The sequence below is a fragment of the Rhineura floridana genome, chromosome 2 (assembly GCF_030035675.1).
Source record: "Rhineura floridana isolate rRhiFlo1 chromosome 2, rRhiFlo1.hap2, whole genome shotgun sequence".
In the NCBI taxonomy this organism is placed as follows: Eukaryota; Metazoa; Chordata; class Lepidosauria; order Squamata; family Rhineuridae; genus Rhineura; species Rhineura floridana.
The window spans coordinates 139245847-139267461 of NC_084481.1; the positions used below are offsets into that span (position 1 = coordinate 139245847).

General features: G+C 45.7%; 1 protein-coding gene across 1 annotated transcript; it reads left to right on the plus strand.

Annotated features, from left to right (window-relative positions):
* The first annotated feature begins 7200 nt into the window (after nt 1-7200).
* On the plus strand, nt 7201-15403 carry DBX1 (developing brain homeobox 1). Its single transcript, XM_061613143.1, has 5 exons — nt 7201-7579; nt 8249-8350; nt 10774-10776; nt 10808-11007; nt 15032-15403. Exons 1-5 carry the CDS (start codon nt 7201-7203, stop codon nt 15401-15403), a joined length of 1056 nt encoding a protein of 351 aa, XP_061469127.1.
* Nucleotides 15404-21615: the final 6212 nt, after the last annotated feature.

Here is a 21615-nt window from a genome sequence, read left to right on the forward strand (position 1 = left end):
ACACTTTCATGTAATATCTAAGATTTTCTCTTCACATATGCCAACTTTGGGAAGTTGAAGAAACATTGAACTGCAGAATGGGAATGTAGAAAAATCCAGAAGATGGCCGTGTGATGGAGAACTCTGAGGAGACTAGTTTCCCAAGAACCTTAGACTCAGACCCAGGCTAGGAAACTGAGGAGGACATGCTTGGAAACCGACTAGAGCAAGGAATAGGGTGCCACTGGCTTGTTTGGTCAAGATGAGCTATCACTGCCAGTACCATTTGGTTAGTAGTGTCCACCAACCTTGGATCCCAGCTGGCTTTACCATGAGACAAGGAGGCAATCACCTCTGGCAACTGATTTGGCTATAATGATTGGGCAGCAATTTGTTAGTTCATCTCCCTCAGATTATACTATTGAAACCAAAGGACTGAAGTTGCTTCAGTCCATTGATTTCAATGAGTATGACTGACATTGGACCCAGGAGCAGCTGGCAGGGCAACCCCTCACAGCAACAGCAGGGTCACCACAGCTTGCCAGGTGGGTGCAGGGGGGAGCTGCCATGAGATCTGGGCGGCACAGGTGCATCGCTGGAGCCAATCTGGCTCTCCTGTCAGTGCCTCCCTGCTGTCCCGTCAGACTGCACTAGTGACACTGCTGCTGGGAGGCCGGTTCCGTGATGGCACTTTCCCCCATGTATCCTAGCTGATGTTTTACTGCCAGGAGTTGGGTTTTCTGCCTTAGGTGCAAAAGAGCCTGCTGGCTTTCAGCACTCTGTTAGTGCCTTAATGCGTAGGGAAGGGGGACTCTGCCGAAATGGTCCTGGGCCAGGGGCCCTGTTCGGGTCCTTCCTGCCTACATCCAAGCTCCACCCTCACCCGCCCCGCCCCCTTTAACGTTTGGAAAGCAAAAGGAGAAGGGTAACCATGTGACCGAGCGACGCCGGATTAAGAAATAAATACGAAGATAAGGGCATGAAAATGAATGGCAGGGCGTACGACCCGCCGCCGCCCCCAGGCGATCATAGGTCAAACGGCATTCCTCGGGCTTCTAGAGGGAGAATCCCTTTCCCTTAAATCCCCAGTGCATTTGCAGGGACACTTCCAAAGGAATCGCTGAAAAGGAAGGTCCTTGCCGTCCCATTTCTTGGTGTCTCAGGCTGCCCCCTTCCCTTTTCAATACTTCCTCTAGTCCTTTTTGCCGTGGTGCTTGAGGAGCGTCCCCGGAACAGTCCGAGGACCGGAGGCCACGTGTGCGCCTCAGCGTGCGCCCAACCCAGACCAGAGGCAAAGAAAGGGCCGCCTCCACGGAGCCGGGCGGGGCTACGACCTCGGGTCCGAAGTGAGCATAGGAGACGTTCGCCCGGGGCCTCCGCAGCTCCGGCTTCCTCGCCAGCTCCCTGGAAGCCGGTGGGGGAGTGTTCTCCGAGGGAAGCCTGTGGCCGGTCACTCGCTCCAGGCTCTGCAAATCCCAGGGAGTTCAGTGGGCCTTTCTCCCAAGGCAGCGTGCTTAGTTAGACTCCTGCTGGGTGGGGCTGGCTGGCCGTTTCGGAAAGGTATGATAGTCTCCTGCTGCCACCATGTCTTCCAAGAACAGTGGGCCTGTTCGGGAGGCAGAGAGCCCTGGGTTGCACTCCGAGGCTTGGGACTTCTTTCTTTGCGCTTGCTGCGTGCAGCATTTATATCCCGCTTTGACATGCGCTTTAGCTAAACCGACTGAGAAAAACCGAGACGCAACAATAATAGTATGCAAATATTCTTTCATAGGAAATCCCATTTTTACAACAACCAAACCATTAAAAACAAGGTGAAAACAAGGCCAACTATTACAAAGAAAATGGCAAAGGGCTCAAGTAAACATTTTACTTAGAAGTACTGTATGTTCACTTCAGTAGGATCGGGTCTTTTAAGTCCGATGGAAGCCTGTCAGGCTAGCAACCCAGATAAGAACCCTTTTCCTTACAAGCAAGCTTCCAAAGAACATTTACAGCAGTTGGCCTCCTTGCTTTAAAATGAACGGGTTAGGGATCGCTTCCTGTTCAATTTTATCCCAGGAACTTTGGCTCTGACAATTTCTTGGCATTAGTTCACATCATCGAAATTTCGTCGGACAGATGAAGAAAGCAAACGCGCGCCCCATTTCCTCCAGGCGAGGAATTAAATAAATGAGTAGTCCAACGTGATGAATCACGAATGCTCTTCCTTCTTCTCAGTGCTAGAAATAAAATAAGCACTGCCTGCAAGTGAGTATACCCTGTAACGGACACTTTTACAAGATTTAGTAATTTGACTCCTTAAGGACATTTAACCTGCTCTGCCTTACCTGTCGTCAGAGGGTAAAGGATGGTGGAGATTCCATCCTTCTATTTAGGGACGACCTGGAGATTTCTAATTGGTATTAGGAAGTAGAAAGCCGGAGTGACTGTTAGGGCACTTATTTCTGTTAAATTAATTCATTACTAAGTTGGGGGGGTTGATTTGGGAGTGGCTCCTTCACTTTCTGTCTTTATTAGGATCAGCCTAATTCCGCGTAGCCCTGGCTGGAGGGGATTCTCTTTCTTTCACTCAGAAACACCGAAATTTCACCCCAGGCAGATAAATCCATATCCTTGAGATCCTTCTTAATTATTAACCCGGAATAACAGCCGCCCAACGCAGCGGGGTGCCTTTAGATCCTTACTGAAAGGAAAGTGCCTGTTACTTTATGGAACGTACTTCTAAGCAAATGTTAAGATTCGCTTAAGATTCGTTGGAATGGGAGACTTTTCAGTTGCCATAAGCTCGATTGGATATAAAAGGTAATTGGAGAGAGAAATGTCAATAATTTAAGATATGCAGACAATAACATACTACTAGTAGAAACCAGTAATGATTTGAAACGAATGCTGTTGAAAGTTAAAGAGAAAAGCACAAAAGCAGGACTAAGTGGGACGTCAAAAAGACTAAAGTAATGACAACAGAAGATTTATGTAACTTTAAAGTTGACAATGAGAACACTGAACTTGTCAAGGATTATCAATACCTTGGCACAGTCCTTAACCAAAATGGAGACAATAGTGAAGAAATAGAAGGCTAGGACTAGGGAGGACAGCTATGAGAGAACTAGAAAAGGTCCTCAAATGCAAAGATGTATCACTGAACACTAAAGTCAGGATCATTCAGACCGTGGTATTCCCGATCTCTGTGTATGGATGTGAAAGTTGGACAGTGAAAAAAGCGGATAAGTGATAAATCAACTAATTTGAAATGTGGTGTTGGAGGAGAGCTTTGCGCATACCATGGACTGCGAAGAAGACAAATAATTGGGTGTTAGAACAAATTAAACCAGAACTATCACTAGAAGCTAAAATGATAAACTGAGATTATCATACTTTGGACACATAATGAGAAGACATGATTCCTTAGAAAAGACAATAGTACTGGGAAAAACAGAAGGGAGTAGAAAAAGAGGAAGGCCAAACCAGAGTTGGATTGATTCCATAAAGGAAGCCACAGACATACAAGATCTGAACAGATTGCTTCATGACAGATGCTCTTGGAGGTCACTGATTCATAGGGTCGCCATAAGTCGTAATCGACTTGAAGGCATATAACAACAAAGTCTACCCCATTTCCAAATTTTAAGTTCCATGACTGAAGGATTTTTTTAAAAAAGGTTAAAGACTGACTGATTCGGGTGGTCTTCAGTGTCCTCTTCCTTTTATTTACATAGAATTTGCCTCCCAAAATTTGTTGCAAAAAGCTTGCAAAGGATGCACGCTAGGATCAAATCCAAATACTTTTAAGATCTCCGCCGCAGCCTTTGGCTTCGGTGGGCCTCATCTGGAACTGCGCCAGGGTCAGTGGCAACCAGATCACGTGCTTTGGCTCAGACTTTGAGCACACATGCAAGCCGGATCCTATCCTTTCTTACTCGGAAGGCAGTTCCACTGGATTCAATGGGTTGTCCCCAACAATAGCCATACTCAGAGGACACCGACTGAAGGTTAACTGGGGTCCATTAATGTCAGTGGGTTAACTCTGAGTATGACTAACGTTGGATAAGGCCCAGTGGGACTTATCCCCAAGTGAGGGTACGGAACCTTCCCTACCCGTATCCTAGGGAATCCGTGCATGGGACTTAATTCGAAATAAGGACGCTTCAAGCTGGAGATAAAATGATGCCCCCTTTTTCTTTTTGTCCTGGGAGCTTTCGATCGTTTGTGTCTCGGGACAGTAGACGGAACAAGTCTGCGTCCCGCTGCTGAAGCAAGCAAGGACTCCCGAAGCCTGTGCTGGGGCAGGAAAGGGAGGCTGACCGGGAAAGCCGCGCAGACGCTGCTCCTTGGCGAGAAACGCGGGGGAGCGCTCCGGCGTCCATCGGACTCTTAAGTTGTTTCCTTGGCACGTTTTCGTTCTTTTTCGCCGAAATTCATAGTAAGGCTTCGAAACTATCCCCCTGGAAGACCTTCACTCCTCCAGTGCTCTCTCGCCCCCCGGCCCCCATGCAGGTGGGTGGGGAGAGGGCGAGGCAGCAGGAGGGCCTTCTCGCCCCCCGATGCGCTCCCTGGCTAATCCCCTCCGCCTTCTCTCAAACAACGTTTTGATTTGAATCGAGGGCGAGGTGGAACAGACGTTCTTTCTTCCTTCATGCGATCTAAATCACAGATGCCCTTTACGCGCTCTCGCGCGCTCTCTCCCCTCGCCCTCCCTTGAATGGTTTAAGCGTGGACATGGAGGTCGCGAGCGCGCGCACACGCGCAAGAAAGAATAGGAGGAGAAGGCCGGACCCCAAAGGAACACCATCGAAAGAAGCAAAGCTGGTTAATAAGATTTTTGGAAGGGAGAAAGCTTTGGGTCCCCAAGTTAAAAAGGAGGGGGGGTGAAACAGCTGAAGGTGACAGTTAGTTCATGCTTAATAGGATCAGGGCTGCCTGGCTCGGGCTGCACGCTTCTGCTGGCCAAAGGTTCCGCACCAAAAGGCTGACTAGGGTGCTTTGAACCCATGCGACCAGTGAACACATCTGCTCGAGTCTGCAACGAAGAAGTTACCCCAAAACAAAAAAGGAAAGAAACAAAAGCCTCTGCAACGACCTAACAACCCTCCCTTTTCGACTGCCCAGCACGTTCTGTTGTTGTTATATTTACCCATCCTCCGTTTTTCTTGAGTATCAGAATATCACTTTTTATTTTTCCTTTTTGAGTGGGGATGGGGGTAGGATTTCTACTTCAAGGGCGAGAACAGATATCACTGTTTACAGTATCTCTCTCACGCGCGCACTCCTGTGTGTGTGAAACCACGGAACTGATGGAGTGGGCTGCAGTGCACGACCTTTTGCCATAATAAACTGCTTAGTCTTGACGGTGTCACAAGACTCTTTGGTTTTGCTGCAAGGTACCCCTCTGGAGAATGATATGGCTGTTTTCAGAAAGTCTGCTAAATAGCGGTGTAGAGGCTGCGGGCTAAAACATCAAGCAAATGGGTTGTAGATCCGCCTGTAAAGGGAGCGACAGTTGCAGTAAAACCCTGCCCATTTTTACTAGGCAGTAAAGTCCTCATGTACTATATGGGGCTTACGCCTAGGGAGGTGTGTCTGACAGGGTTGCAACCTTGGTGTGTCTGTTTAAAGCAATCACTGAGATCCACAACCCAGCGCAACGACAGTATTTGCACTTAAGCCGGTTTTGGTCCTCTCAAGTGGAAGTGAATCCATTTGAAATCAAGCAATGGGATTTCGATATCAGTTGAAATAATAGCTTACTTTCAATAACATTAAATAAATGGGCCTTACTCCCAAGTAATATATTCAGGACCGAAACAGAAATCCGCTAAAGTCTTCAATATTTTTAAAGCTATGTTTATTGTACTGCATGAAACTATAAACAAACAAACATTGCTAGATAATGTTAATTAGTTATTGGATGTCACCCAGGAGTAAGATTGTTACAAGGCTGTTTTCCTTAATGTGTAAGATTTTGTTTTCAGCAACTGTAGCAAATGGTATACTAGGATGGGTTACCAAAGCATTTTCTTTCGTTCGTTTAATAAAGAAAGTTATCTTTGCCAGCATGTCTCAAAAACTGACATAAATTAGTTACTACTCTTGTAGTTGTATTTCGAATTTCCGTTGTACAGATCTACCTCTTGCTTTGGACCAGTTCAAAACACACGCACATACACACACACCCAAATACCCCCCAAACCCTGCAATCCTGAAAGCTTCGTTCCTTGTCCGCAGTAGTGGCGAAGCCACCGTTAAACCTTGGCAATAGGAAACTTGTTCCGAAGCAGTCACTGTGGGATGCAGGCCACCTTCGGCTTCGGAATGCCAGAAATCAGCAGCTGAGGGGGAAAAAGGCACAGGGAGTCCAAACATCAGATCCGATATCAAGACCCTTTTTCATCCGCAGTGATTTCATTTCATGTCCCCTCATTTGTATTTTCAATTCTTCAGAAAGCTCCGAGATAAGTTTATATGAATATTTATTGGTTTATTTCCTGAAAGCCAGCGGGGGCGGAGAGGGGGGAGAGAAAGCAAATACATTTAATGCTTTTCTTGAAATAATTCTTTTTTTTCCTTAGGAGAGGGAGATGTCATTGAAAACTTCTTTCTTTCTTTCTTTCTTTCTTTCTTTCTTTCTTTCTTTCTTTCTTTCTTTCTTTAATAAAAAAAAAATAGGCATTTAATTATCCCGCATGTGTGTGCGCCCTGCATCGGAACAAAACCCCGCTGGTCGCCTTTGGAGCGACGTCTTTCCAAAAGAGGCGGTCAATATGCAAAATTGATGACCGCACATTCTTTGTTGCGGGGCCATTGTGCGTGGCTTGCTTATGAAGCCTAATCCAATCATAAATTGCACCCCCGGACCAATCAGGGAGCCCCGAGCTCTCGATGAATGAAACTCAAGTGGAGCACCCCATTGTTGAAGCTGTCACTTTTGAAAGCGCTTGAGCGGCGCCGGCCGCTATAAAACCCCATCACACCGGAGGAAGGGCAAGGAAAACCCTGCCGGACTCACTCGGTGGATCTCTACAGACGGCGGCAGAACAAGACAATTTGTACAAGAGAAAAAACGGGGATTAAGGGGGGGCAAATGATACCATAAGTCGTTTTTGACAACCAATACCCAGCAATTCTAAGCTTAGGCTTTTCCTTGGACACTTGGAACGTCTCTCTCTCTCTCTCTCTCTCTCTCTCTCTCTCTCTCTCTCTCTTTCTCTCTCTCTCTCTCATGTCATGATGTTCCCAAGCCTGATCGCTCCGCCGGCGGTATACCCGAGTCTCCTGCGGCCAACCCCCACTCTCTCGTTGCCTCAGTCGTTGCAATCCGCCTTTTCCAGCCACTCCAGCTTCTTGGTGGAAGACCTCATTCGGATCAGCAGGCCAGCCGGTTACCTGCCGCGAAGCAGCGCCCCTCCGCCCAGCATGTCTCCGCCGCTCTCGGGCGCCAGCCCCGCAAGGACTGACACGGCTGGCTCTTCTTCCGAGCAGGTCGTTTCCAATGCCTCCGGCGCCCGAAGGGGCTGCTCCGGACAGACCTCCGCCTCGCCCAGGAACGAGTCCACTTTCTTGAAGTTTGGCGTCAACGCCATCCTGTCGTCGGCTCCCAGAGCAGGTAAGCGGCGGCAGCTTCTCCAGAAGGGAAAGGAAAAGGGAGCGAGGGATCCTGTGGGAAGCCTTCGCCCGGCTTCGCTCGAGGAAGAAGGGCGCCGGCCTGGCCAGTTCGCTGCAAGGGCTGCCGGTAATGGAAGGAGCGGGTAGGTGTGGGCGGTAGGTGTGGAAGTTGCCTCGAGGGGCAGGAGCTTCCTCTTCCCGCAGCCAGTCAAGAGAGAAGCCGGCGGGACTCGCCGCGTAGGAGAGCATCACGTCACACAAGCCAGGTGGGGCGACTTTTCTTTAGTTGGCTTGAAAAGTGAGTCATTGGATGGACAGACGGACAGACTGCCCGGGGGACTGTCGTCTGCTCCTGTAGTACCACCGGCCTGGCAAAAAGAGTGTCGCCTCTGTATAGAGAAGCCATTGTTTGCCAAAGCGATCATTTGTTACACAGGAAGCTGCTGCAAGGAGAGCTGGGCCAGCGCTCCCTCGTCTAGCTCAGTATCGTCGACAGTGGTCCTCCGGGGTTCCAGGTTGGCATCTCTCCCAACCCCACCTGGAGATGTCAGGGATTGAACCTGCGACCGTTTGCACGCAGTACCTGTGCTCTAGCCACTGAGCCCCAGTCCCCCCTCGCCTCCTGCCTTCCGCTTCCTCTCCTTTCTAATACGCGTTTTTCTTTCCCCAGACACTTCCCGCGCTCTGATGCAGAATGTCCCTCCCAAGACCTTCTCCTTCCCCTATTTCGAAGGCTCCTTCCAACCTTTTATCAGATCCTCTTATTTTCCAGGTAGGTCCTCTTCCGCGCTCACCCCCTCCATTTGCCGCTCTCCACACACTCAAGCCGCCCACCTACTCGCGCTCCTCGCTCATTGTCGCCGGCATAAAAAACGAATTACGCCTCTCGGGGGATTCGGGAGGACGGAACTCGTCCTCCAGTTCAGAGGTTGAACGGGGTACAACATCGAAGAATCAGTCGCGCCAATTTGATGCCCTATTTAGCACCAGCGGTGACTGCTTGACATTTTCCTTCCCAGTTTTTCCCCCTCCCCTGGTCTCCAAATTAGCCGGGATTGTCATGGTCCACATGTGAGGCCGTTCATTTCTGACAGAGATGCTGCCGGCCTCCGCTTCAGGGCGGCTGTTTTCCCACAGAGTCACGGCGCTCTTCCCCTGATCGCCAACAAAAGTTTCAGCACCATGACCAATTTGGTCAGCTCCCTCCGGGCAGCCACACACAAACCAGGCGCTGACTCGGCCCTGCTGCTGATAGACACTTACCAGCCATGGGCTAATTTCCCATTAAGGGTCATTCGCTCTGCCAACATTTTCACAAGGCCACATGGGGAGCTTCCTTGTTTGGGGACTTCCGTGTGGCCGAGCCAACCCCCTTTCCCCTCTAAATCTTTTGCTTTTAGAAAGTTATTGCATCCATTTCAAAGGGCTGTGAAAACAGGTGGGCCTGTGACACTGCAGAAGCCAGAAGACCCTACAAGCCAGGCAGGTGTGCCAGGACCAATTTAACCGTTACTACCCCGATGATCACCAACTTTCCTGCTACTCAGTGTGACTTTAGAAATCCAACCAGTTGCCCACCCCTGCTGCTTCTGCCAAAGTGTTAAAACTCAATATGGAGTGCCTAGTGTGAGCCTGGGAGCACCTGATGCTATTGCATTGGAACAACTAAGCAGGTGCAGACCTGATCCATGTTTGGAAAGGAGACCAATAGGACCCCCTCCCCAGGAAAGCTTCCCCCAAGGTTTCTAAAGGGGTGGTGGTGCAAACGATACATGCATAAATACCACTTTTCCTTACTAACGTTATGTTCCAGGGCTAGCTCTCTCTCTCTCTCTCTCTCTCTCTGTGTGTGTGTGTGTGTGTGTGTGTGTGAGAGAGAGAGAGAGAGAGAGAGAGAAAGAGAGAGAGAGAGAGAGAGTCCTCACATTACACATCTACTCTAAACTTCTACTGGTGTCAAACTGAACTTAAAGATGTTTAGAAGAATACGCCTAAAATAATCAGAAATGCCAAGTCAAATTAAATTCAGATCTTAATCTTGGAGCTGAGAAAAGTGGCCATCAAAAGGACCAGGTTTCAAAAATATCACTCCACCAACAAGCTGTTAATATATTTTGTCCCAAAAGCCAAGAGCTCCTTCATTCATTCTCCTGATAATGGAATTTTCTTCCTTTCTCCAGCGTTTGAATTGTCCAACAAAAACAACCTGAGCCTTATATATTCATGTCCATTTAATGAAAATGATTTGGGGAAAGAGAGGGCTGTGTCATCAGTATTCTCCCCAAGGAGCTTGGCATGCAGTTGTGTTTAGTTTGAAAGTGTAAATCTCTTTTGTTCCAATAATATATGGCTTTAGCTGCTTGTCCTCAGTCTTTTTCTGTTAGTTCATTACTACACAATTACCATTCACGCTTCATTAGAATCTCTGTTTCTCTTTGGGAGTTTTTCTTTCCCCTTAAAGGCGAAACTCTGCCCTTTTTATCATACCAATCCCATTGGGAACCAGTCAATGTGCTAATTAGCTGTTACTTTTCATGTCTTCAGAGTGAATTCTGAAAGTTTTGCAAGGAAGAAATGGAGGAGGAGGAAGGATTCATATATAAAAAAAGATGAATACTGACTGATCAAAACTTGCATCTAAAAAGAACATTTTTGTTCCAGTCAGAAAAAGTCCCTTGTTTTAATCTGGGATATAATAAATATAATAATGAAAGGGGTGAAAACATTTGAAAAATTAAATATTTGAACAAGAGAGAGAGAGAGAGAAAGCCCCCCCCTTTTCCCCTTTAAAAATATATCTCTATCTTCCTGGCTTTTCCTTTTCAACGTTGAGATCTTTGAATCTGGTAACAAAACAGGCCAACTATAGCTACATTCACTTGATGTATCTAATCGAATCTAGTTAACATTGGCTGAAAAGGACAGTTAAGTTAAGCGTAAACTCCCTTTCATGAAATCAGGTTTATAGGTGCTGATCTGCTTAACTCAGACAGAAGAGGACAGAAGGAAAAGGAGGAGGGGTAAAAAAAGGGAGAAAGGAGAAGAGAGAATTGGAGCCAGTGGCAAAATCTACAGGCATGCAAATGAAAGGGGCTTTGCTATTGCCTTCAATGGGATAGGGGCTCCATCTTTTGGAACAGGAGAACCCTTGGCTCCAAACTTTTCTTCTCTTTTTCTTTCTCTTTGGTAATTCAGCCTGTTTCAGTGCTTATTGTCCCTTTCCCCACAGCATCTTCTGTGGTGCCTATTCCTGGCACATTTTCTTGGCCTCTGGCTGCCCGAGGGAAACCACGCAGAGGGATGCTCCGCCGGGCAGTCTTCTCCGATGTGCAGCGCAAAGCTCTGGAGAAAATGTTTCAGAAGCAGAAATACATTAGCAAACCGGACAGAAAGAAACTAGCAGCCAAGCTGGGCCTGAAAGATTCTCAGGTAGACTCCTAAACAACACAGAGAATATGAAATAGAATGGAAGGAGAAGGTTTGAGGGTGGATATTTAACCTTCACGTCCTAGAGGGAACAAAGGCAATATGGGAGATGTCCACCCATGCAAATGAGTGTTTCCTGCATGACAGCCTTAGTCTTAACCCAGTTTAGTCAGAGCACAGGGATTTCAGGCAGTCTAAGCCTGCTAAAGTGAATGGAACTATCATTCAAATTCTAACACTGGTTACTAGAAAACAAAACCCATTTATTTTAGTGAAACATTTTTCCAAGGGAAAAGGTAATCTACATTCCGCCAGTCACATTTACTTCCAAGTGCACTCAGCATGTACTTAGATTTGTAGCTTCATGCCCACTCTTAGACACATTAGGTGAAATTCCAACACCTCTCTAAATCCTATAGTCATTCATCAAGAAGAGATTCTCTTTGTTTTCACATTGAATGGGAGTTGTTTATTTAACACTAGAGGCTACTGTGTAGGACAATTGACAACACTAAATATCCACACAGTGACTGCTTTAGATTTCAGCACATGGAGGGCACTCGTATGGCAAACTCCTCATATGCAGATGTTCACCATGCAGAGCTTTCCATTTCCAATCACACCATTACAAAACTTTATGGATGTAGATGAGAATGGAAGGTTTTGCATGGTAAGATCAGACTGCCACATTGAACAGTTTCCAGATGAGGGGATTCCAAGTTGTGACAACACAGCCAGAGGTTCATCAATCGGCCTTAAGCATTACTGACATAAAAGGTCCTGATCCAGGTAAGTACATCAACATGCTCATTGGGCCTTTCTACTGTAATTCTCAAATACAGAACCTCCCCTCCTCAAAGGACAAGTATGGATATAAGGAGACTTTCTGGATTGGAACCGAAGACCCCATTCAGAGAACACTGCTTACACATAAGGCCAATTAGACATGGCCCACTGGCTGTCTGGTAGGACTTTGAACCCGCCAGTCTGGAAGTTGCTCAGTGTGGCAACCTGTTCTTTTATAGTCCCGTTGATTTCAGTGAGACATAAGCATGACTGTCTTTTGATTTCTGGCACTTTTAAAAACTAATGAATGTATTATGGCATAAGCTTTTGTGAACTTAAACTGCACTTCATCAGGTGCATGAAGTGTAATCTTCAGTTGGCAGACATAGTTGGAGTTAAATGCCAATGAAATGCAAATAGCATAGTATGTGATAATTCAGTTAGGGCTTAAGAGTGTGATCCTGTAAGTAAGCTCCACTGAAATCAATAGTACTTACTTTGCACTGTAAAGGTAAAGGTATCCCCGCACTTATAGTGCGAGTCGTTTCCGACTCCTAGGGTGACGTCTTGTGACATATACTAGGCAGACCGTATATATGGGGTGGGATTGCCAGTTCCTCCCCCGGCCTTTCTCTCCCCCCCAGCATACGCTGGGTACTCATTTTACCGACCACGGATGGATGGAAGCCTGAGTGGACCTCGACCCCTTTTACCAGAGATTCGACTTCCTTCTTCCGTTGGAATCGAACTCCGGCTGTGAGCAGAGCTTCGGTGGCGTTACCGCCGCTTGCCACTCTGCGCCACGGAGGATCTACTTTGCACTGTAAACATATGCAAAATAAGATGCAACATGGCTACATCTAAGGAAATTGTTTCTTTTGATTGGGGTCATAAAGTGTTTCACATGAGTTTGTTAGTCTCATTAAAGCCAATGAGACTAATTCCGCAAGTCCATTCATGGGAAACTCTTACTGCATCAATGCAATTTCCAAGTAATTGTTGAGCGCCTATTTTGAGAACTTGTGTACAGTAGGGTAGCAGCAGATTCAGAAGTGCAGGGTCCCTTAATGATAGTCACAGCTACACCCCTTCTTTGCCACTGTGTTGTGAATGAGATCCTTGTTAATATCTTATCTCACAACAACAACATCCCTAGGAGCCAATAAGTGGAAAAGGGGAGAGTATGAGCTACTGAGAAGAGTCTCCTCAGTGGCTGACTCAACCATCTTTTACTTTCATTGGCTCCAATCAGCAGGAAAGGACAAGGAAGCATGTTAGAAGACTCTTCTCAGTAGCTAATAGACTTCCCTTTAATGCTGATTGGTTCATAGGATTCTGGAGACATAGGGATCCTGCTGGGACCCTGCTTCCAAAAACATAAAGGGTCTAAGACACCCCCCCAGGACCTTGGACGATTACACAGCTGGTGGTGTAGTGAAATCTCACATCAGCCATGAGCTTAGTAGTCTTTGGCAGGCCACTCTCAGTCTGCACCAGCAATATAGGAATGATGATGATGTGCCTACCTTATAGGGCTGTTGTAAGAATTAGTCAGTGAGCAATATTGAACATCATGGGAGTGAGTGAGACTGGATTTCCCCTTCCCCTCCTCCCCCTAGAGTCTCCTGCACCCCTCGCCCCAAAATCTGCTCCAGCGGGTCCCTACCTTTGAAGTGGGGAGTTGTGGGGAGGAAGGAGGAATCCATTGTGTGAGTGGAAGTTCATTCTGCATGTGGGCTGACACTGTTAGATGTCACCCAACATGTTAGTGAAGCGCTTTGTGCAAATAAAAAGCACTGTATTATTATTTATTGCATTTGTTTGTTGCTTTGTAAAAAAAAAAAAGTCTCAGAGCAACTTAAGAACATCAGATATAAATGCTTATCACAGACCAACATGCATTTAGCTATTATTACAGTGTTATCCCACCCTTCCTCAAACCAGTTCAGAGTACACTGCCCTCCTTTTATCTTCACAACAACCCTGTGAAGTAAGTTAGGATGAAAGATAGTGATTGGGCCAAACCTTAGAGAGCTTCATGAGGATTTGAAGCCAAAGTCTCCCCAGTCCAAGTCTGGCACATTAACTGCTATGTGGCATTGGCTCCAAGTGCTTGGATTGTAAGGTGGGTTAACAACTCATGCAAAAGGACAAAACTGCAAACAGTGCAGTCATTTAGAAACATGACTTGCTTCCAACCGATGAACACACCCACAAGTGTGGGTGGGGGCCTGCTCAGCACCCTATCTTCACTGCCTACATTTTTAGAACTTGTTTCTTTTAACAAACAAGGCCCTGGAGGTGCTGGCTCTTCTGTGCCAGACCCTTTGTTCACCCAGTGGGTAAGCCCAGCAAACACCTGCATTGTTCCTCACCTTCATCCATAGTTTATAAGCCAAGATCAGCCTGTGTAACTGCAGCAATCAAAGAAAAGAAAGAGAAAATAAGAGACATACTGTAAATGAAAATGAGGTGTGTGCCCTCAGCCACCTAGTCAGTTCATGGTCAGGAGAAAAATCATACCAGGATCTGTAGCTGATGGGGAAAGGGGGTGGGAATGAAGTTTACACCAAGAGGACAATTTGAAAATTGGTAAAATTTGGGAGTGCTGTTTGCCATTAGACATCAGATATGAGAGTAATCTTAGATTTTCCCCAAGCCACTGCCCTCTTCAGCAAGAATACAGACCCAGAACACCTTGTAATTGTTGTCTCTGAAAACTTGATGTGCAAAACTCTCATCTCCTAGTAACAGTGAGACATGGGGTTGTATTCAACACTGGGTGAGTGGAGTTCCACTAATGCAACAGGACATCCCTTTCTCTCCTCCCTGTCCCATGTGCCCCCTAAACTTGTACTCTGGAGGGGATTTTGAGGGTGCACAAGGGGCTGCAAAGGGGAGGAGAGGACGGGGAAGTCCCATTGTGCAAGTGGATGTCTGTTCCACTGACACCACAGTAGCTCTGGATACAACCCAAACACGCCAACTCAAATAATATGCAAAGAATCACACAGATTTCCACAACTGTTGCCTTGTGGAGTCACCTTCAATGCTTCTTTGCACTATTCAGCTCAAATGTGAAGACCCCCTAATGCACCACACTTTGGGAGTGACCCTTTAGGATCTGTGGGAGGGAGGCAAGGATTCCACTCCCCAAATGATTTTTCAAGGTTGGTGTGAGTCATGTGTGTGGCTACTTTAATGCTGAACAACCTTCTTGGTGTACCCTTGAAAACTCCAGGTGAAGATCTGGTTTCAGAACAGGAGGATGAAGTGGAGAAACTCCAAAGAGAGAGAGCTCCTGTCGTCTGGTGGCTGCCGGGAGCAGACCTTACCCACAAAGTTCAACCCTCACCCAGACCTCAGTGACGTAGGCAAGAAAGGTTCTGGGGAAGAGGAAGAGGAAGCAGCATCCCCCTTGTGCCCAGTCAGCCCCAGGCATTCCTTAACATATCACCAGTCCACAGATGATCCACACCTGAGAGAGAGGTTGGACTCTCACATGCTCTCTTCTCCCACCCATTCCAGCAGCCCCAGCAAACCATCAGACTTCTCAGACTCAGAGGAAGAGGAGGAGGAGGAAGAAGAAGAAGAAGAGATCACAGTCTCCTAGAGACCCTTCTACTTGCTATGGCAAAAAGGGGACATTCAAAGATGTAAATAAACTAAGGGCTGTCTAATTGAAGAGGTGGTGTCCTTCCACATCCATATGGTCCACATAGGTAATGTACTGATCGTCATGCATCCAAGGGACTTCTGTATGACATATTCCACATGTACCTTGATTAGAAAGCTTTGCCTCGATAGCCTCCCATTGGGGTTGCTGACCAACCGGCTGGCCTTACACTTTTCAACTGGAAATTATAGACTAGAAAGTCTATTTTTTAAAAAAAAATGTTATTGAGGCCTTATTGATTTAGAAGTAGCATAATTAGCCTAATTCAATTGTGATTCACTTAGGTAACTCCAGGACACATCCATTTCTCCAAAGGACTTGGGAGATCAACTATCTATTCCCGTAAGCGCTACTCTGATGAGATGCTGCAAAATCCATGTGGTTATTAATGATCTGAGCCTTGCCTTTCATAATTACCTCTAAAATACAACCAGCGATATTCCCAGGGTAAATCATTGGGGATATTTTCCTAAGAACATACTGAGTGTGAGCATATAAACTGCAACTGGCCCCCAAATCATTCATGTCCATCCACAAATACAGTAGTTCCTGGTTTGGCGCCAATAGTAAACATTTCCATGTTAATTTATGCATCAAACAACTTCAAAACTTTTCTGCACCTGTCCCCAGCTTATTGGCCATCTTCTTGTTTTGTGACTGCTGAGGGAGCAATGTGGACACCGGGAAATTTGATACGCCTCTTCGATTTTTGACTGAACGTTGCTGTCTTTGCACAGCTCATATGAACTGTACACTATTTTGTACACTTACACTGTATGGATATTTTATGCCAAGGCTATTGTGAGTATGCAGGTAGAAGAAGACTTTACTATATTTGGCCTCTGTGTGTGTGTGTGTGTGTGTGCGTGCGTGCGCGTGCGCATGCGCTTTTTTGGATTTTTTTTAAACTTAAAGAGAAGGTTAGCTTTTAACTGTGTAACTTATAAAATATTGTCTATTTTGTATTTTTGCTGTGTACATATTTTAAATATGTATATATAACAAATGAAGCAAATGCCAAATTAAAAAAAAGTGTGTGAGACTGGTCATTTTTTGTAGATCTGGGATTTTTTTTTCTTACATTCAGTCATGCATTTTCAATCATAGCCTGGCTAGTGAGGCACTTATTCTAAAATGAAGTGAGTACTGATTCTAAGCACACTTATTGATGTCAGTTGTATTTAAAATCTGCATGGCAATGAAACTCCTGTATGTGTTTGTTGCCCCAGTTTCCTTAATATGCATGGGCAAATTACTGGATTAACGGCGCTTGCCATCCAGAAATGGACAGTGTTATTTTGTCAGCATAGGATCATAGGACATGGACACTTTGGAGAAGGCAGAAGTGAGGATGAGCAATTATAAAGTCCCAGAAGAAGGGTGTACATGCAAGTTCCACTTGGCTGTAGCAATTTCTAAAATGCACCTACATTTTACATGCAAATTCCATTCCACAAAGAAGCTGAAGAATCAGTGATGCAGGCAGGAAATTTTAAACTCTGTGCTTTATGGTCTTAAAGGGCACTGCTCCTGGTAACATGTACACCATGGCAATGTGTATTACTTCACTTACGTCAACATTTATTATTTTTTTAGAATATGTACCACTTGCGCGCTGTGTGTGTGTGGGGGGGCAAGGCAGCCCTGCTGTGTTTGGGGACTTGTCTACTCAGTCTGCTAACTAGGGTCCTAGTCTTCCGTCCCAAAATGCTGCCCTGACAGCACAACTGGAAATAATTTTTCCTTGCCATGGACCTTGTCTGTCCTTTCTCATGGGCAAATGGCACTTGGAGTGCAAGATTACAGGGCTTGCTAAGAGCAGCTTCCCACCCAGCTTGTTGTGCAATTCAGCCAAAACATAACAGCAGCCTCAATTTAAAAAGTTGTATAAAGTTGCACATAATTCTGCCAACAAAAGGCTTGTTTGGAGTGCGTCACATTGATCCTGCTAATCTGGCCATTTTTTTCTACTAGTGATGACGATCCATACAAAATCACACAGTCTGAAAGGGGAGCCTCACCAGATCCTTATGCACATGGGATCCCCAGTTCAGACGCAGGTTACTCTTGCTGGGTGCAGCAATGATCTTGAAGAACAGATATCTTCAGGAGGAAATGTGAGTATTCTCTTTGCACATTACCAGTATCATTTGCCAACAAAGCAAGCAATTCAACAGTCCCATGACAAATATAAAAAATCTTAGCATAAAATAAGTTATGTTTTCCCTGCCTTTTCTTCTCTTTACAGCTTGTACTGGTGTAAATATCTTGTGCGTGCATGTTCATGTGAAGCCATAAACCAAAGAGCAAATCAGTGTAAGGTGCAGCTCATAACTAGTTTTCACATTAGTTCATCCTATGATGGAAAAGGTAATGCAACAAACAGTCTTCAGATAAGCCCATCGCCACCCAAGTATGTTGTAATACTGAATTAACAACCACCATGGAAAGAAATGGTTTCTGGAGGAATAAGTTAGGCCTGCAAAGAGAATGAATCAGAAAGAATTACATAAAAATAAATACAAGAAAAATGTTCCATTGTGCCCTAAGAAGCACACAGCAAACAATATTTTCTCATGCACAGCAAACAATATTCCCCTACATTTCAGTTATCATTGCTACAGTCACTCACTCGTTGAACAGGTGACTGATTAAGGGCCAAGAATGTGATGGACGATTGCTGTGCAATGTAATGGATGGGCAGGGTGAACTTCACTTGTGTGAATGGCCTTACTTTTAGTGGGGAAAGGGGGCTTTTTCTTCAAGAGTACTATAGGAGAACTGCAATGCTGGCTTTGGACATAATGAGAGCATATTGTCATGGCTACCATTTGTGGGGGAGGCAGGGCATCTAGAGATTTGTAAGAAGTGGGAACAGGACTGCCATTCAGTGTATTAAAAAAAAGTCTAAGAACACCAAACTCCAGGGTTGTACTGTGGGGTGAGTTGACAGCCATCGAATGATATAAATGTTATTCCATAATGTTATTAAAGGACTGAGGTGATAAGCTATGTTGCTTGCAATAGGGTAATGATGTTACAAATAACTATTTCATTCTTGCTGCCATGTTCCATACAACAAATCACAACAACAATGGATGTATCATCTGAAAGAAGTCAAAAATTCCACTTTCTCAGGCTGAAAAAGAAAAGAAAAAAAGTGGTATATATTTAATGATTGGTAAATGTGATATTTCCTGCATCTCTTTCTCTTGGTGACACCTGTGATCCCTGGAGGTCAGGAGGATAATGTGGCCTGGAGCACAGGGGGCTGCTAGGGAGGGAACAGATCACACAAAACCAGGCAGAGGCCCTCCCAATTTGGGGCCATTTCTCCCTTTCCCATCAGTCCTGCACAACCCATTCCACATTGCTCAGGATAGCCCTTTGATTCTTTGGAGAGCAGTTTGGTGTGATGGTACTCGATGGTATGGAGAACCGTCACCTCTTTTTATGCTGCCTATGGCAGCACTTTTGTGCTAGCACCCACAGCACTTTCACACGCCTCCTAAAGACCCATCTACTGACACAGGCTTTCCCTGGCTCCTAACATTAATGACACTGCTGTTTTATTATTTATTGATATTTAACAATGTTTTAATGGTGGGTTGTTTTTACTGACATATTTTTTGTATAATGTTGCATGTAAATTCTTTTTATTTATTTATATTTATTTATTTGAGTTATAACTCACTCATCCTCCCACTAGCAGCCCAGGGCAGCAAAAAAAAAAGCACTAAAAACACTCTAAAACATCATAAAACAGACTTTAAAATATATTACAACAAAACATCCTTAAAAACATATTAAAACAAAACACCTTAAAAAATATCTTTTAGGAAAAAAACTTTAAAGACACCTTTTTGAAAAAAGCTTTAAAAACATCTTAAAAACCAGTTCCAACGCAGACCCAGACTGGGATAAAGTCTCTACTTAAAGGGCTTGTTGAAAGAGGAAGGTCTTCAATAGGCACTGAAAAGATAACAGATGGTGCCTGTCTAATATTTAAGGGGAGGGAATTCCAAAAAGTAGGTGCCACTACACCAAAGGTCTGCTTCCTATCTTGTGCGGAACAGACTTCCTGATAAGATGGTATCTGTAGGAGGCCCTCACCTGCACAGCATAGTCATGGGCTGGGTATATAAAGGGTAAGATGGTCTTTCAGGTATCCTGGTCCCAAGCTGTATTGGGCTTTGTACCCCAGAACTGGCACTTTGAACTTAGCCCGGCAGCTAACGGGCAGCCAGTGCAATTCTTTCAGCAGAGGGGTGACATGTTGGCGATACCCTGCCCCAGTGAGCAGTCTCGCCACCACATTTTGCACCAGCTGTAGCTTCCAGACCAGCCTCAAGGGCAGCCCCACATAGAGTGCATTACAGTAATCCAGTGTGGAGGTTACCAGTGCATGGAAAACAGTGGTCAGGCTATCCCAGTCCAGAAAAGGCTGCAGCTGTCTTACCAGCCACAGCTGGTAAAAGGCACTCCTAGCCACGGAGGTCACCTGGGCCTCTAGTGCCAAAGATGGATCCAGGAGCACCCCCAGGCTACGGACCTGCTCTTTCAGAGGAACTACGACTCCATCCAAGCAGGCAACTGGCCAATTATCCAAGCTCAGGAACCACCAACTCACAGTGCCTTCATCATGTTAGGATTCACATTCAGTTTACTGGCCCTCATCCAGCCACCACAGAGTCGAGGCAGTGGTCCAGGGCTTGCACAGCTTCTCCCGATTCAGATGTTACAAAGAAATAGAGCTGGGTATCATTAGTGTACTGCTGCCACCTCACCCCAAATCTCCTGATGACTGCTCCCAAGGGCTTCATATAGATGTTAAACAGCATGGGGGACAAGATGGTACCCTGAGGCACCACACAGCACAAATGTCAGGGGACTGAAAGACAATCATTTTATAGAATGTTCTCTGAAAAAGACCCTGGAAATAGGATTGGAACCACTGTAAAACTGTTCCTCTGATACCCATCTCACCAAGTTGGCCCAGAAGGATACCATGGTCAATGGTATCAAAAGCTGCTGAGAGATCAAGTAAGAGTAACAGGGTCGAGTAACTCCCCGTCCTTCTCATCATAAAGGTCATCCTTCAGAGTGACCAAGGCCAATTCAGTCCCATAACCAGGCCTGAACCCAAACCGGAATAGGTCAAGATAATCTGTTTCATCCAAGAGTACTTTCAATTGCTGTGCCACAACCCTCTCAATCACCTTCCCTAAGAAGGGGGTATTGCGACCAATCAGTAATTGTCGCAAACCAATGGGTCCAGGGCGGGCTTTGTCAGGAGCCGTTGGATCACTGCCTCTTTCAGGGTGGCTTGTATAGATATTAGCAGAGATTGTCAACTGTCTGAGATGCTGTGTGCCAGTGTGTGGGTTTACCTAAGAAAGCAGGCTTTTACCCTGCATTGAGATCACTGAGACGTAAGACTGAGTAAAATAAGAACAAGCTACTTTATTTATAGAAATACATAGTAGTTAGAAATGCATATCTAGTTCTAACTAACTAAGCTGGAGGTGCAATGCCCAGGGAGAGAGCAGAGACAACGGTGTACAGTTGAAAAAGAGAAGAAAGGGGAAGGGCGGAAGGAGGAGGGGCAGATAAGCTTCCCTATCAGTTTAATGACGAAATGAAGTCAGTCAGAGCACCACAGGTAAAGGTAGTCAAGCCTATCCATCTGGAGGACACTAACTCTATCTTCCTTCTGGAACATATACAAAAGAACAAAACAGGAGCTGCTGTTGCCTCACTTCCAACAGGTCTCTGAATTCCCTAGAGTTGATGTTAACAACTCCAGTTTCTTGGAGTTTCCAGGAGTTGATGTCAACAGACCCCTGACAATACAGAAAAACTCAACTGGATGACTACTTGAGGATGTGATGGTGGAAGAGAAGTGGGCCTTCTTCGCCACCCTTACCTTCACACAGTAGGCATGGTTATGATGTTTTACTCATGCCCAATCAGCCTCACAGCATGTCTTTCGCCACTTGAGCTCTAGCCACTGTCCAGCCTGTTTCATTGCCCTTACTTCACTGGTGTACCAAGGTGCAAACTGGGCTCCACAGTGCCAGAGAGGGCACTCAGGGGCAACTGTGTTAAGAGCCCGATGCACCTTGCTATTCCACAGCATGACAAGGGCT

What these genes read in the sequence shown, in the direction of transcription:
- DBX1 (XM_061613143.1), top strand. Translation starts at nt 7,201, where the DNA reads ATGATGTTCCCAAGCCTGATCGCTCCGCCGGCGGTATACCCGAGTCTC. An exon ending in GTCGTCGGCTCCCAGAGCAG is followed by an intron (nt 7,580 to 8,248) that starts GTAAGCGGCGGC and finishes TTCTTTCCCCAG; the next exon opens with ACACTTCCCGCGCTCTGATG. An exon ending in TGGGCCTGAAAGATTCTCAG is followed by an intron (nt 11,008 to 15,031) that starts GTAGACTCCTAA and finishes TGAAAACTCCAG; the next exon opens with GTGAAGATCTGGTTTCAGAA.